We start from the raw sequence: 20,864 nt of genomic DNA, 5'->3' as shown, positions 1-20,864 counted from the left end.
TGCTTTGGTGCCAACCCCCCCTCTCCCGTCCTCAGCTGCGACAACGGTCGTGTGCCGCTGAAGCGCCGCTAAACGGGGACTCCTTCATTCGTCGCCCTTGTTATCCTATTCTATAGGCCACATGGGCCGCCGAAGCGCTGCATGCTCCGCCCGCACCGCGCAGCGATCGTTTCGGCGTCTGCACTATTTTTTTCGCAAGCCGCGGGTGAACCGCGTGAGTTTGAAAAGACTGCTGAAGAAGAGCGGAGGAAATTGTCTGAGAATATTCCAGAATGTCTACCAGGAAAAGGCCAATGTTACCTACTTACTGCCCTGCATGACTAATTAAGGGGAAGCAGCGTGAGCTCTGCATAGAGCGTAATGCTGCGGCAGTTTTATTTTATTTTTTCAGGTTAACTTTTCAATACGAGCCCACGAGGCACACAATAAACTTAGGAAGCATGTTGAGGGGAAACATACTTTTGTCATTGCTTATTTTACCGTTCAACTTACCACTGACACAACAAATATGCTTAAAACTGAAGACTTACCTCCTACTTCCTCATCACCATAGTCTCTGCTTGACTGCCGCTCCGCTGCATGTGTGCTGTGACGGTGGCTCCACCCCCCGAGGAGTGGAGCCCACAACATGAGTTCATAAAGCTGGCGCCATCTGCTGGATAGGTAGCGCTATATCGGCCATATCGGCCGTCTTTATGGCCGATAGCCGATAGAGTTAATGACCCCTATATCGGCCGGCCGATATATCGGTCGGGCCCTAGAATGTATCCAATCAGCGTCGACGTTGTTTCAGAAGCATGATGGGCGATAGAGCTACCGCCAAAGGCTTTCGTTGCTGTTCGGTAGAACTCGGAGAGTCTCGACTCCAGCACGTTTTTGGTCGTGACTCGTGACGGTCGTGACGCAGACGTAATAGACATGGACGCCAGTGCTTCTACAACCAGCATGGATACCGGATCTCAGCAGCCACTGAATTCAGTTCGGTCTCTTCTCCAGTATCCGTTCGAGAGGAGAACTATGGTGGAAAAACTTAATGTCAAAGAGCTTGGACCAGATCAGCCCGACGTAAAGATAAGCCAGCAGGAGGAGGAGAGAGGTAAACTGTACGCACGAGGCTTTTCCCTAAATTGGTACACCAGGAAGGCTTGGCTAGCTGGATGCAATCACGCTAATGCGTTATTTTGCTTTCCGTGTTTGTTATTCAAAACGGCTGGGACAGATGAGGCATGGGTTGAGTCAGGAGTTACGGACATGAAACATTTTTCTGAGAAGGTGAAGAAACACGAGTCATCCCGGGCACACATGGACAACACGGTGAAGCTGGCCATGCTAGGCAGCAGAGCTAATGTTGCCATGCAGCTAGAGACGAGGGACACAGGCTTGAAGTGAGGAAGCACAATGAAGAAGTGGATCGGAACCGGCACATTTTGTCCAAGATAATTGACTGTGTTAAATTTTGTGGAGCATTTGAGCTGGCTTTGCGTGGCCATGATGAGACTGAAACCTCAGAAAACCCGGGCCTCTTCAGGGGCCTAGTGGATCTGGTTGCTTCACTTGATAATGTGTTGGAGGATCATCTGAAGACGGCGACAGTTTTTAAAGGCTCCTCAAAGACCGTGCAGAACGAGCTGTTGGACTGTGTGTTGTCAGTTATTAAAACCCACATTCTTGGAGAGGTGAACAATGCAGATTATCTTGCTATTCAGGCAGATGAGACTACAGACATGTCCACCCGCTGCCAGTTGGTGCTTGTGTTACGGTATCTCGACAGTCAGAACAGCATTCAAGAGCGTTTTCTGGAGTTCATCCCTCTTCAGAATGCAACCGCAGACACGATTTCCACAGCACTGTTGGAGAGGCTGAGCAAGATCATCCCTGCTGGAAAAGAGGGGAAACTAATTGCCCAGGCCTGTGATGGGGCTGCAGTGATGAGGGGAGCCACAGGTGGAGTGCAGTGTAAGGTGAATGATGTGTACACAAGTGCACACTACATCCACTGCTATGCCCATCAGCTAAACCTCATCATGCAACAGGCAACTTCACACATCCGCAGGATCAGAACTTTCTTTTCAGACCTTGGTGGATTTGCTGCTTTCTTCTCCCGGTCATTCAAGCGAACCGCTGTGCTTGATCAAGTGGTGGCGCACAGACTTCCAGCATCTTCAGCAACCAGGTGGAACTTCCACAGTCATGCTGTCAACACAGTGTATGAGCACAAGGATTACCTCCTCAGATGTTTCCAGATGATCAGAGACTCGGATGACTTTGATCCAATCACTGAGAGAGAGGCAGGAGGCTTTGTGAGAATGCTGGAGGAAGAAGATTTCGGCTTTCTGCTGGCATTGTGTCACAAGATCATGCCACATGTGGACATGCTCTTCAACCAGCTGCAGAAGAGGAACATTGACTCTGTCTCCATCACAGGGGTCATCCAGAGCTTCACCAACAGCATGCAAAAGATCAGGTACAAACTTGTTTATTTAATATTATTGTGATGAAATTCTCCAGTATGTTAGTTTCACAAACAGTAATGCGGATGTGGAACTTGTGTCTCATTAGGGACTCCATTCATTCTCTGACTGAGGAATGCAGCGCATCAGTGCAGCAGCCAACAAAGAAACGGAGGACGTTTGGACAGGGAGAACAGCAGCTGGGTGCAGAGGTAAGCTGTACATTACATTTCTGTAAACAAGACAATCAGAATCAGAAATCCTTGGTTGTCCCACAAACCGGGATATTTGTTTAATAACATGTACATTGTTTAATGTGCAATAACTGTAAAAACTCATTTCAACACACATACTTATTATACATATTTAATCACGTAAATGTGTATTTCATGTAAATTTGTACATACATCAATCTGATTCCATTTTACTTGTTACACTTCTGCTGCAGCAAACAAATTTCCCAGCTTTTGGGACAATAAAACATTTCTGATTCTCAATTAGATGTTTTTACCTCAAATATAAAAACATCTCATTGAGAACCAGAAATGTTTTATTGTCCCAAAAACGGGGAAATATGACATTTGTAAGAGGATACGGATGACATTATTTCCTATGAAAGTGTTTCCACTTTCCATAAGTCCTAACAGTGTAAATTTCTGGCATTTTGTCTAAGTGGTGTTTACTACCATTACTGTAACAGTGACCTGCTCATAATTTTTAGTGTTCACTCAAATGTTGAAATTAAACAAAATGTTTTTGTTACTTGCCTCTTGCATTGCCTATTTACCATTTATGGTCATGTTATTTTATGTGCAATTTAATGCAGTATTTTTCAACCTTGGTCCGCAAGGCAGCGTGCCAATAGTCAGACACACCTGGATTAATCAGTTTGTCCAATGATGTAAGACAGGAAATAAAAGAGCTGTGCTTAATTCAGGAAATAGTGAAGTTGTGCACAAAGCTCAGAAATCACAAGTTTGTTTAAAAAAAAATAGCACAGCCCCACCAAAAATATTTTTCACCAGCCGCCACTGGTTAGATCATTACAGTATTTCCTCGCCATGATCTTTTATCATCCCATCATCCTCCAGTCATCCAACTGGAACCAGTTAGTGTTCCTGATCATTCTCAGAATACGTCACGCCTGCTCTGGTGTTAAAAGTTAGTACATCTAAGTCCTAGATCATATTTGTTTCTGTTCTACTGTCATTTTGAAGGATTATTATTTATGTGTTTTTACTACATTATGAGTAGAAATGCTAATAAAAACTCCCAATTATACAAACAAGTGAAACTGGAAAAATTAGAATCTGGTGCAAAGTCAAATTTATTTCAGTCATTCAACTAGACAGAGAGACTATTTAAAGGCTCGGGAACCCTTTGCAGGCATTTTTTATTTGTAATTATAAATTTTAGTTGATTTGGGTCTTGTTTCATATCATACAGTGACATTTGATTAATTAAAATGCATTTTTTTATTAAAAGCTTTAGTTTTACAGTAATAACTATGTCTAATGTTCAATTCTCTGTCTCATAATTTTAATTAAGTTTTGCTTTGAGAGCACATTTTCCTGAACGATTAAAATGCGATTAATTTAGATTAATTAATTACAAAGCCTCTAATTAATTAGATAAAAAAATTTAATCAAGTCCCAGCCCTAATTTTTACATATACTGTTATTTTTTCTTGTAATTGTTAATTACATACTCCTTTATTCCATATCATATCAGTGTTATTCATATATTAAAACTGTCAACTGCACACTCATTTGGCAGAATAAAAGTTTGACAATTATTCATTTGTTCTTTGTCATATTTCAGTAACATTTATAATTAAGCAAGTTGTAATTAAACAAATTAAACAAATGACTGCAACATTTCCCCCTGTTAAGTGCAGTAGACTGAAATGAATAGCTTTATTTGGAAATATAACATATCTAATTTTTAATGGACTTATAAAAAATCTTTCTTCAACAAAGACCCCACTAATGAACTGATTAAGTGTTATTTTTTTATAAAAAGAAGAGAGGAAATGCACAAAGGTAGGAAAGGAAAAGAAAGTGATAAAATAATAGGTTTTGTTAAATGTTCTTCAGATAATGAATTAATTGACAAAGTTTTTGCAGGGTGTGAAAAAATGTTCAAGGTCAAGCTCCTGGGGCTAAGCCCCCCCTCTCAATCCTAATGACGTCCATGTCTGCACATGTCTATAATATATGATATCTTATTACAGTCATATCTATATCTGCACATGTCTATAATATTTTGTTAGTCACATCTATATCTGCACATGTCTATAATATATGATAACTTATTATTACAGTCACATCTATATCTGCACATGTCTATAATATATTATTAGTCACATCTATATCTGCACATATCTATAATATATTATTACAGTCACATCTATATCTGCACATGTCTATAATATATGATATCTTATTATTACAATCACAGCTATATCTGCACATGTCTATAATATATGATATCTTATTATTACAGTCACATCTATATCTGCACATGTCTATAATATATGATAACTTATTATTACAGTCACATCTATATCTGCACATGTCTATAATAAATGATATCTTATTATTACAGTCACATCTATATCTGCACATGTCTATAATATATGATATCTTATTATTACAGTCACATCTATATCTGCACATGTCTATAATATATGATAACTTATTATTACAGTCACATCTATATCTGCACATGTCTATAATAAATGATATCTTATTATTACAGTCACATCTATATCTGCACATGTCTATAATATATGATATCTTATTATTACAGTCACATCTATATCTGCACATGTCTATAATATATGATAACTTATTATTACAATCACATCTATATCTGCACATGTCTATAATAAATGATATCTTATTATTACAGTCACATCTATATCTGCACATGTCTATAATATATGATATCTTATTATTACAGTCACATCTATATCTGCACATGTCTATAATATATGATATCTTATTATTACAGTCACATCTATATCTGCACATGTCTATAATATATGATAACTTATTATTACAATCACATCTATATATGCACATGTCTATAATATATGATATCTTATTATTACAGTCACATCTATATCTGCACATGTCTATAATATATGATATCTTATTATTACAGTCACATCTATATCTGCACATGTCTATAATATATGATATCTTATTATTACAGTCACATCTATATCTGCACATGTCTATAATATATGATAACTTATTATTACAATCACATCTATATATGCACATGTCTATAATATATGATATCTTATTATTACAGTCACATCTATATCTGCACATGTCTATAATATATGATAACTTATTATTACAATCACATCTATATATGCACATGTCTATAATATATGATATCTTATTATTACAGTCACATCTATATCTGCACATGTCTATAATATATGATATCTTATTATTACAATCACATCTATATCTGCACATGTCTATAATATATGATATCTTATTATTACAATCACATCTATATCTGCACATGTCTATAATATATGATATCTTATTATTACAGTCACATCTATATCTGCACATGTCTATAATATATGATATCTTATTATTACAATCACATCTATATATGCACATGTCTATAATATATGATATCTTATTATTACAATCACATCTATATCTGCACATGTCTATAATATATGATAACTTATTATTACAGTCACATCTATATATGCACATGTCTATAATATATGATATCTTATTATTACAATCACATCTATATCTGCACATGTCTATAATAAATGATATCTTATTATTACAGTCACATCTATATCTGCACATGTCTATAATATATGATATCTTATTATTATAGTCACATCTATATCTGCACATGTCTATAATATATGATAACTTATTATTACAGTCACATCTATATCTGCACATGTCTATATTATATGATAACTTATTATTACAATCACATCTATATATGCACATGTCTATAATATATGATATCTTATTATTACAGTCACATCTATATCTGCACATGTCTATAATATATGATATCTTATTATTACAATCACATCTATATATGCACATGTCTATAATATATGATATCTTATTATTACAATCACATCTATATCTGCACATGTCTATAATAAATGATACCTTATTATTACAGTCACATCTATATCTGCACATGTCTATAATATATGATATCTTATTATTACAGTCACATCTATATCTGCACATGTCTATAATATATGATAACTTATTATTACAGTCACATCTATATCTGCACATGTCTATATTATATGATAACTTATTATTACAGTCACATCTATATATGCACATGTCTATAATATATGATATCTTATTATTACAATCACATCTATATCTGCACATGTCTATAATATATGATAACTTATTATTACAGTAACAACTATATCTGCACATGTCTATAATATATGATATCTTATTATTACAGTCACATCTATATCTGCACATGTCTATAATATATGATAACTTATTATTACAATCACATCTATATATGCACATGTCTATAATATATGATATCTTATTATTACAATCACATCTATATCTGCACATGTCTATAATATATGATATCTTATTATTACAGTCACATCTATATCTGCACATGTCTATAATATATGATAACTTATTATTACAATCACATCTATATATGCACATGTCTATAATATATGATATCTTATTATTACAATCACATCTATATATGCACATGTCTATAATATATGATATCTTATTATTACAGTCACATCTATATCTGCACATGTCTATAATATATGATATCTTATTATTACAGTCACATCTATATCTGCACATGTCTATAATATATTATATCTTATTATTACAGTCACATCTATATCTGCACATGTCTATAATATATGATAACTTATTATTACAGTCACATCTATATCTGCACCTGTCTATAATATATGATAACTTATTATTACAGTAACAACTATATCTGCACATGTCTATAATATATGGTATCTTATTATTACAATCACATCTATATCTGCACATGTCTATAATATATGATATCTTATTATTACAATCACATCTATATCTGCACATGTCTATAATATATGATATCTTATTATTACAATCACATCTATATCTGCACATGTCTATAATATATGATAACTTATTATTACAGTCACATCTATATCTGCACATGTCTATAATATATGATAACTTATTATTACAGTAACAACTATATCTGCACATGTCTATAATATATGATAACTTATTATTACAGTCACATCTATATCTGCACATGTCTATAATATATGATAACTTATTATTACAGTAACAACTATATCTGCACATGTCTATAATATATGATAACTTATTATTACAGTCACATCTATATCTGCACATGTCTATAATATATGATAACTTATTATTACAATCACATCTATATCTGCACATGTCTATAATATATGATAACTTATTATTACAGTCACATCTATATCTGCACATGTCTATAATATATGATAACTTATTATTACAGTAACAACTATATCTGCACATGTCTATAATATATGGTATCTTATTATTACGATCACATCTATATCTGCACATGTCTATAATATATGATATCTTATTATTACAATCACATCTATATCTGCACATGTCTATAATATATGATATCTTATTATTACAATCACATCTATATCTGCACATGTCTATAATATATGATAACTTATTATTACAATCACATCTATATCTGCACATGTCTATAATATATGATAACTTATTATTACAGTCACATCTATATCTGCACATGTCTATAATATATGATAACTTATTATTACAGTAACAACTATATCTGCACATGTCTATAATATATGATATCTTATTATTACAGTCACATCTATATCTGCACATGTCTATAATATATGATATCTTATTATTACAGTCACATCTATATATGCACATGTCTATAATATATGATAACTTATTATTACAATCACATCTATATCTGCACATGTCTATAATATATGATAACTTATTATTACAGTCACATCTATATCTGCACATGTCTATAATATATGATAACTTATTATTACAATCACATCTATATCTGCACATGTCTATAATATATGATAACTTATTATTACAGTCACATCTATATCTGCACATGTCTATAATATATGATAACTTATTATTACAGTAACAACTATATCTGCACATGTCTATAATATATGATATCTTATTATTACAATCACATCTATATCTGCACATGTCTATAATAAATGATACCTTATTATTACAGTCACATCTATATCTGCACATGTCTATAATATATGATAACTTATTATTACAGTCACATCTATATCTGCACATGTCTATAATATATGATAACTTATTATTACAGTCACATCTATATCTGCACATGTCTATAATATATGATAACTTATTATTACAATCACATCTATATCTGCACATGTCTATAATATATGATAACTTATTATTACAATCACATCTATATCTGCACATGTCTATAATAAATGATACCTTATTATTACAGTCACATCTATATCTGCACATGTCTATAATATATGATAACTTATTATTACAGTCACATCTATATCTGCACATGTCTATAATATATGATAACTTATTATTACAGTAACAACTATATCTGCACATGTCTATAATATATGATAACTTATTATTACAGTCACATCTATATCTGCACATGTCTATAATATATGATAACTTATTATTACAATCACATCTATATCTGCACATGTCTATAATATATGATAACTTATTATTACAGTCACATCTATATCTGCACATGTCTATAATATATGATAACTTATTATTACAGTAACAACTATATCTGCACATGTCTATAATATATGGTATCTTATTATTACGATCACATCTATATCTGCACATGTCTATAATATATGATATCTTATTATTACAATCACATCTATATCTGCACATGTCTATAATATATGATATCTTATTATTACAATCACATCTATATCTGCACATGTCTATAATATATGATAACTTATTATTACAATCACATCTATATCTGCACATGTCTATAATATATGATAACTTATTATTACAGTCACATCTATATCTGCACATGTCTATAATATATGATAACTTATTATTACAGTAACAACTATATCTGCACATGTCTATAATATATGATATCTTATTATTACAGTCACATCTATATCTGCACATGTCTATAATATATGATATCTTATTATTACAGTCACATCTATATATGCACATGTCTATAATATATGATAACTTATTATTACAATCACATCTATATCTGCACATGTCTATAATATATGATAACTTATTATTACAGTCACATCTATATCTGCACATGTCTATAATATATGATAACTTATTATTACAATCACATCTATATCTGCACATGTCTATAATATATGATAACTTATTATTACAGTCACATCTATATCTGCACATGTCTATAATATATGATAACTTATTATTACAGTAACAACTATATCTGCACATGTCTATAATATATGATATCTTATTATTACAGTCACATCTATATCTGCACATGTCTATAATATATGATATCTTATTATTACAATCACATCTATATCTGCACATGTCTATAATAAATGATACCTTATTATTACAGTCACATCTATATCTGCACATGTCTATAATATATGATATCTTATTATTACAGTCACATCTATATCTGCACATGTCTATAATATATGATAACTTATTATTACAGTCACATCTATATCTGCACATGTCTATATTATATGATAACTTATTATTACAGTCACATCTATATATGCACATGTCTATAATATATGATATCTTATTATTACAATCACATCTATATCTGCACATGTCTATAATATATGATAACTTATTATTACAATCACATCTATATCTGCACATGTCTATAATATATGATAACTTATTATTACAGTCACATCTATATCTGCACATGTCTATAATATATGATAACTTATTATTACAGTAACAACTATATCTGCACATGTCTATAATATATGATATCTTATTATTACAGTCACATCTATATCTGCACATGTCTATAATATATGATAACTTATTATTACAATCACATCTATATATGCACATGTCTATAATATATGATATCTTATTATTACAATCACATCTATATCTGCACATGTCTATAATATATGATATCTTATTATTACAGTCACATCTATATCTGCACATGTCTATAATATATGATAACTTATTATTACAATCACATCTATATATGCACATGTCTATAATATATGATATCTTATTATTACAATCACATCTATATATGCACATGTCTATAATATATGATATCTTATTATTACAGTCACATCTATATCTGCACATGTCTATAATATATGATATCTTATTATTACAGTCACATCTATATCTGCACATGTCTATAATATATTATATCTTATTATTACAGTCACATCTATATCTGCACATGTCTATAATATATGATAACTTATTATTACAGTCACATCTATATCTGCACATGTCTATAATATATGATAACTTATTATTACAGTAACAACTATATCTGCACATGTCTATAATATATGGTATCTTATTATTACAATCACATCTATATCTGCACATGTCTATAATATATGATATCTTATTATTACAATCACATCTATATCTGCACATGTCTATAATATATGATATCTTATTATTACAATCACATCTATATCTGCACATGTCTATAATATATGATAACTTATTATTACAGTCACATCTATATCTGCACATGTCTATAATATATGATAACTTATTATTACAGTAACAACTATATCTGCACATGTCTATAATATATGATAACTTATTATTACAGTCACATCTATATCTGCACATGTCTATAATATATGATAACTTATTATTACAGTAACAACTATATCTGCACATGTCTATAATATATGATAACTTATTATTACAGTAACAACTATATCTGCACATGTCTATAATATATGATAACTTATTATTACAGTCACATCTATATCTGCACATGTCTATAATATATGATAACTTATTATTACAATCACATCTATATCTGCACATGTCTATAATATATGATAACTTATTATTACAGTCACATCTATATCTGCACATGTCTATAATATATGATAACTTATTATTACAGTAACAACTATATCTGCACATGTCTATAATATATGGTATCTTATTATTACGATCACATCTATATCTGCACATGTCTATAATATATGATATCTTATTATTACAATCACATCTATATCTGCACATGTCTATAATATATGATATCTTATTATTACAATCACATCTATATCTGCACATGTCTATAATATATGATAACTTATTATTACAATCACATCTATATCTGCACATGTCTATAATATATGATAACTTATTATTACAGTCACATCTATATCTGCACATGTCTATAATATATGATAACTTATTATTACAGTAACAACTATATCTGCACATGTCTATAATATATGATATCTTATTATTACAGTCACATCTATATCTGCACATGTCTATAATATATGATATCTTATTATTACAGTCACATCTATATATGCACATGTCTATAATATATGATAACTTATTATTACAATCACATCTATATCTGCACATGTCTATAATATATGATAACTTATTATTACAGTCACATCTATATCTGCACATGTCTATAATATATGATAACTTATTATTACAATCACATCTATATCTGCACATGTCTATAATATATGATAACTTATTATTACAGTCACATCTATATCTGCACATGTCTATAATATATGATAACTTATTATTACAGTAACAACTATATCTGCACATGTCTATAATATATGATATCTTATTATTACAGTCACATCTATATCTGCACATGTCTATAATATATGATATCTTATTATTACAGTCACATCTATATATGCACATGTCTATAATATATGATAACTTATTATTACAGTCACATCTATATCTGCACATGTCTATAATATATGATATCTTATTATTACAGTCACATCTATATATGCACATGTCTATAATATATGATATCTTATTATTACAGTCACATCTATATATGCACATGTCTATAATATATGATAACTTATTATTACAGTCACATCTATATCTGCACATGTCTATAATATATGATATCTTATTATTACAGTCACATCTATATATGCACATGTCTATAATATATGATATCTTATTATTACAATCACATCTATATCTGCACATGTCTATAATATATGATAACTTATTATTACAGTCACATCTATATCTGCACATGTCTATAATATATGATATCTTATTATTACAATCACATCTATATATGCACATGTCTATAATAAATGATAACTTATTATTACAATCACATCTATATCTGCACATGTCTATAATATATGATAACTTATTATTACAGTAACAACTATATCTGCACATGTCTATAATATATGATATCTTATTATTACAATCACATCTATATCTGCACATGTCTATAATATATGATAACTTATTATTACCGTCACATCTATATCTGCACATGTCTATAATATATGATAACTTATTATTACAGTAACAACTATATCTGCACATGTCTATAATATATGATATCTTATTATTACAATCACATCTATATATGCACATGTCTATAATATATGATAACTTATTATTACAGTAACAACTATATCTGCACATGTCTATAATATATGATATCTTATTATTACAGTCACATCTATATCTGCACATGTCTATAATATATGATATCTTATTATTACAGTCACATCTATATATGCACATGTCTATAATATATGATAACTTATTATTACAATCACATCTATATCTGCACATGTCTATAATATATGATAACTTATTATTACAGTCACATCTATATCTGCACATGTCTATAATATATGATAACTTATTATTACAATCACATCTATATCTGCACATGTCTATAATATATGATAACTTATTATTACAGTCACATCTATATCTGCACATGTCTATAATATATGATAACTTATTATTACAGTAACAACTATATCTGCACATGTCTATAATATATGATATCTTATTATTACAGTCACATCTATATCTGCACATGTCTATAATATATGATATCTTATTATTACAATCACATCTATATCTGCACATGTCTATAATAAATGATACCTTATTATTACAGTCACATCTATATCTGCACATGTCTATAATATATGATATCTTATTATTACAGTCACATCTATATCTGCACATGTCTATAATATATGATAACTTATTATTACAGTCACATCTATATCTGCACATGTCTATATTATATGATAACTTATTATTACAGTCACATCTATATATGCACATGTCTATAATATATGATATCTTATTATTACAATCACATCTATATCTGCACATGTCTATAATATATGATAACTTATTATTACAATCACATCTATATCTGCACATGTCTATAATATATGATAACTTATTATTACAGTCACATCTATATCTGCACATGTCTATAATATATGATAACTTATTATTACAGTAACAACTATATCTGCACATGTCTATAATATATGATATCTTATTATTACAGTCACATCTATATCTGCACATGTCTATAATATATGATAACTTATTATTACAATCACATCTATATCTGCACATGTCTATAATATATGATAACTTATTATTACAGTCACATCTATATCTGCACATGTCTATAATATATGATAACTTATTATTACAATCACATCTATATCTGCACATGTCTATAATATATGATAACTTATTATTACAGTCACATCTATATCTGCACATGTCTATAATATATGATAACTTATTATTACAGTAACAACTATATCTGCACATGTCTATAATATATGATAACTTATTATTACAATCACATCTATATATGCACATGTCTATAATATATGATATCTTATTATTACAATCACATCTATATATGCACATGTCTATAATATATGATATCTTATTATTACAGTCACATCTATATCTGCACATGTCTATAATATATGATATCTTATTATTACAGTCACATCTATATCTGCACATGTCTATAATATATTATATCTTATTATTACAGTCACATCTATATCTGCACATGTCTATAATATATGATAACTTATTATTACAGTCACATCTATATCTGCACATGTCTATAATATATGATAACTTATTATTACAGTAACAACTATATCTGCACATGTCTATAATATATGGTATCTTATTATTACAATCACATCTATATCTGCACATGTCTATAATATATGATAACTTATTATTACAGTCACATCTATATCTGCACATGTCTATAATATATGATAACTTATTATTACAGTAACAACTATATCTGCACATGTCTATAATATATGATAACTTATTATTACAGTCACATCTATATCTGCACATGTCTATAATATATGATAACTTATTATTACAGTAACAACTATATCTGCACATGTCTATAATATATGATAACTTATTATTACAGTAACAACTATATCTGCACATGTCTATAATATATGATAACTTATTATTACAGTCACATCTATATCTGCACATGTCTATAATATATGATAACTTATTATTACAATCACATCTATATCTGCACATGTCTATAATATATGATAACTTATTATTACAGTCACATCTATATCTGCACATGTCTATAATATATGATAACTTATTATTACAGTAACAACTATATCTGCACATGTCTATAATATATGGTATCTTATTATTACGATCACATCTATATCTGCACATGTCTATAATATATGATATCTTATTATTACAATCACATCTATATCTGCACATGTCTATAATATATGATATCTTATTATTACAATCACATCTATATCTGCACATGTCTATAATATATGATAACTTATTATTACAATCACATCTATATCTGCACATGTCTATAATATATGATAACTTATTATTACAGTCACATCTATATCTGCACATGTCTATAATATATGATAACTTATTATTACAGTAACAACTATATCTGCACATGTCTATAATATATGATATCTTATTATTACAGTCACATCTATATCTGCACATGTCTATAATATATGATATCTTATTATTACAGTCACATCTATATATGCACATGTCTATAATATATGATAACTTATTATTACAATCACATCTATATCTGCACATGTCTATAATATATGATAACTTATTATTACAGTCACATCTATATCTGCACATGTCTATAATATATGATAACTTATTATTACAATCACATCTATATCTGCACATGTCTATAATATATGATAACTTATTATTACAGTCACATCTATATCTGCACATGTCTATAATATATGATAACTTATTATTACAGTAACAACTATATCTGCACATGTCTATAATATATGATATCTTATTATTACAGTCACATCTATATCTGCACATGTCTATAATATATGATATCTTATTATTACAGTCACATCTATATATGCACATGTCTATAATATATGATAACTTATTATTACAGTCACATCTATATCTGCACATGTCTATAATATATGATATCTTATTATTACAGTCACATCTATATATGCACATGTCTATAATATATGATATCTTATTATTACAGTCACATCTATATATGCACATGTCTATAATATATGATAACTTATTATTACAGTCACATCTATATCTGCACATGTCTATAATATATGATATCTTATTATTACAGTCACATCTATATATGCACATGTCTATAATATATGATATCTTATTATTACAATCACATCTATATCTGCACATGTCTATAATATATGATAACTTATTATTACAGTCACATCTATATCTGCACATGTCTATAATATATGATATCTTATTATTACAATCACATCTATATATGCACATGTCTATAATAAATGATAACTTATTATTACAATCACATCTATATCTGCACATGTCTATAATATATGATAACTTGTTATTACAGTAACAACTATATCTGCACATGTCTATAATATATGATATCTTATTATTACAATCACATCTATATCTGCACATGTCTATAATATATGATAACTTATTATTACCGTCACATCTATATCTGCACATGTCTATAATATATGATAACTTATTATTACAGTAACAACTATATCTGCACATGTCTATAATATATGATATCTTATTATTACAATCACATCTATATATGCACATGTCTATAATATATGATAACTTATTATTACAGTAACAACTATATCTGCACATGTCTATAATATATGATATCTTATTATTACAGTCACATCTATATCTGCACATGTCTATAATATATGATATCTTATTATTACAGTCACATCTATATATGCACATGTCTATAATATATGATAACTTATTATTACAATCACATCTATATCTGCACATGTCTATAATATATGATAACTTATTATTACAGTCACATCTATATCTGCACATGTCTATAATATATGATAACTTATTATTACAATCACATCTATATCTGCACATGTCTATAATATATGATAACTTATTATTACAGTCACATCTATATCTGCACATGTCTATAATATATGATAACTTATTATTACAGTAACAACTATATCTGCACATGTCTATAATATATGATATCTTATTATTACAGTCACATCTATATCTGCACATGTCTATAATATATGATATCTTATTATTACAATCACATCTATATCTGCACATGTCTATAATAAATGATACCTTATTATTACAGTCACATCTATATCTGCACATGTCTATAATATATGATATCTTATTATTACAGTCACATCTATATCTGCACATGTCTATAATATATGATAACTTATTATTACAGTCACATCTATATCTGCACATGTCTATATTATATGATAACTTATTATTACAGTCACATCTATATATGCACATGTCTATAATATATGATATCTTATTATTACAATCACATCTATATCTGCACATGTCTATAATATATGATAACTTATTATTACAATCACATCTATATCTGCACATGTCTATAATATATGATAACTTATTATTACAGTCACATCTATATCTGCACATGTCTATAATATATGATAACTTATTATTACAGTAACAACTATATCTGCACATGTCTATAATATATGATATCTTATTATTACAGTCACATCTATATCTGCACATGTCTATAATATATGATAACTTATTATTACAATCACATCTATATATGCACATGTCTATAATATATGATATCTTATTATTACAATCACATCTATATCTGCACATGTCTATAATATATGATATCTTATTATTACAGTCACATCTATATCTGCACATGTCTATAATATATGATAACTTATTATTACAATCACATCTATATATGCACATGTCTATAATATATGATATCTTATTATTACAATCACATCTATATATGCACATGTCTATAATATATGATATCTTATTATTACAGTCACATCTATATCTGCACATGTCTATAATATATGATATCTTATTATTACAGTCACATCTATATCTGCACATGTCTATAATATATTATATCTTATTATTACAGTCACATCTATATCTGCACATGTCTATAATATATGATAACTTATTATTACAGTCACATCTATATCTGCACATGTCTATAATATATGATAACTTATTATTACAGTAACAACTATATCTGCACATGTCTATAATATATGGTATCTTATTATTACAATCACATCTATATCTGCACATGTCTATAATATATGATATCTTATTATTACAATCACATCTATATCTGCACATGTCTATAATATATGATATCTTATTATTACAATCACATCTATATCTGCACATGTCTATAATATATGATAACTTATTATTACAGTCACATCTATATCTGCACATGTCTATAATATATGATAACTTATTATTACAGTAACAACTATATCTGCACATGTCTATAATATATGATAACTTATTATTACAGTCACATCTATATCTGCACATGTCTATAATATATGATAACTTATTATTACAGTAACAACTATATCTGCACATGTCTATAATATATGATAACTTATTATTACAGTAACAACTATATCTGCACATGTCTATAATATATGATAACTTATTATTACAGTCACATCTATATCTGCACATGTCTATAATATATGATAACTTATTATTACAATCACATCTATATCTGCACATGTCTATAATATATGATAACTTATTATTACAGTCACATCTATATCTGCACATGTCTATAATATATGATAACTTATTATTACAGTAACAACTATATCTGCACATGTCTATAATATATGGTATCTTATTATTACGATCACATCTATATCTGCACATGTCTATAATATATGATATCTTATTATTACAATCACATCTATATCTGCACATGTCTATAATATATGATATCTTATTATTACAATCACATCTATATCTGCACATGTCTATAATATATGATAACTTATTATTACAATCACATCTATATCTGCACATGTCTATAATATATGATAACTTATTATTACAGTCACATCTATATCTGCACATGTCTATAATATATGATAACTTATTATTACAGTAACAACTATATCTGCACATGTCTATAATATATGATATCTTATTATTACAGTCACATCTATATCTGCACATGTCTATAATATATGATATCTTATTATTACAGTCACATCTATATATGCACATGTCTATAATATATGATAACTTATTATTACAATCACATCTATATCTGCACATGTCTATAATATATGATAACTTATTATTACAGTCACATCTATATCTGCACATGTCTATAATATATGATAACTTATTATTACAATCACATCTATATCTGCACATGTCTATAATATATGATAACTTATTATTACAGTCACATCTATATCTGCACATGTCTATAATATATGATAACTTATTATTACAGTAACAACTATATCTGCACATGTCTATAATATATGATATCTTATTATTACAGTCACATCTATATCTGCACATGTCTATAATATATGATATCTTATTATTACAGTCACATCTATATATGCACATGTCTATAATATATGATAACTTATTATTACAGTCACATCTATATCTGCACATGTCTATAATATATGATATCTTATTATTACAGTCACATCTATATATGCACATGTCTATAATATATGATATCTTATTATTACAGTCACATCTATATATGCACATGTCTATAATATATGATAACTTATTATTACAGTCACATCTATATCTGCACATGTCTATAATATATGATATCTTATTATTACAGTCACATCTATATATGCACATGTCTATAATATATGATATCTTATTATTACAATCACATCTATATCTGCACATGTCTATAATATATGATAACTTATTATTACAGTCACATCTATATCTGCACATGTCTATAATATATGATATCTTATTATTACAATCACATCTATATATGCACATGTCTATAATAAATGATAACTTATTATTACAATCACATCTATATCTGCACATGTCTATAATATATGATAACTTATTATTACAGTAACAACTATATCTGCACATGTCTATAATATATGATATCTTATTATTACAATCACATCTATATCTGCACATGTCTATAATATATGATAACTTATTATTACCGTCACATCTATATCTGCACATGTCTATAATATATGATAACTTATTATTACAGTAACAACTATATCTGCACATGTCTATAATATATGATATCTTATTATTACAATCACATCTATATATGCACATGTCTATAATATATGATAACTTATTATTACAGTAACAACTATATCTGCACATGTCTATAATATATGATATCTTATTATTACAATCACATCTATATCTGCACATGTCTATAATATATGATATCTTATTATTACAATCACATCTATATCTGCACATGTCTATAATATATGATAACTTATTATTACAGTAACAACTATATCTGCACATGTCTATAATATATGATATCTTATTATTACAGTCACATCTATATCTGCACATGTCTATAATATATGATATCTTATTATTACAGTCACATCTATATATGCACATGTCTATAATATATGATAACTTATTATTACAATCACATCTATATCTGCACATGTCTATAATATATGATAACTTATTATTACAGTCACATCTATATCTGCACATGTCTATAATATATGATAACTTATTATTACAGTCACATCTATATCTGCACATATCTATAATATATGATATCTTATTATTACAATCACATCTATATCTGCACATGTCTATAATATATGATAACTTATTATTA

General features: G+C 28.2%; 2 protein-coding genes across 4 annotated transcripts in view; one reads left to right on the top strand and one right to left on the bottom strand.

The window, feature by feature from the left end:
* LOC129162178 (oocyte zinc finger protein XlCOF6) overlaps positions 1–20,864 on the bottom strand; it is an 849,318-nt gene that overhangs the window by 148,152 nt on the left and 680,302 nt on the right. The window lies entirely within an intron of this gene.
* Positions 1–20,864, top strand: part of LOC129163602 (zinc finger protein 721-like) — a 100,087-nt gene that overhangs the window by 3,497 nt on the left and 75,726 nt on the right. Inside the window, exons 1-2 of one of the 3 annotated variants that reach the window (XM_070548483.1) lie at positions 2,360–2,464; positions 2,560–2,662. The exons of 1 other annotated variant lie outside the window; for it this stretch is intronic. In XM_070548483.1, coding sequence (XP_070404584.1) covers positions 2,587–2,662 — 76 coding nt within the window. In that variant the 5' untranslated portion in view covers positions 2,360–2,464; positions 2,560–2,586. Of the gene's footprint in view, positions 1–2,359; positions 2,465–2,559; positions 2,663–20,864 lie in introns of those variants that run through there. One more of the 3 variants, XM_070548485.1, reaches the window with a different exon arrangement.

Source organism: Nothobranchius furzeri, chromosome 2, assembly GCF_043380555.1.
Source record: "Nothobranchius furzeri strain GRZ-AD chromosome 2, NfurGRZ-RIMD1, whole genome shotgun sequence".
In the NCBI taxonomy this organism is placed as follows: Eukaryota; Metazoa; Chordata; class Actinopteri; order Cyprinodontiformes; family Nothobranchiidae; genus Nothobranchius; species Nothobranchius furzeri.
Note: the sequence above shows the minus strand (reverse complement) of the source record. Positions and strands in the feature narration are given on the sequence as shown.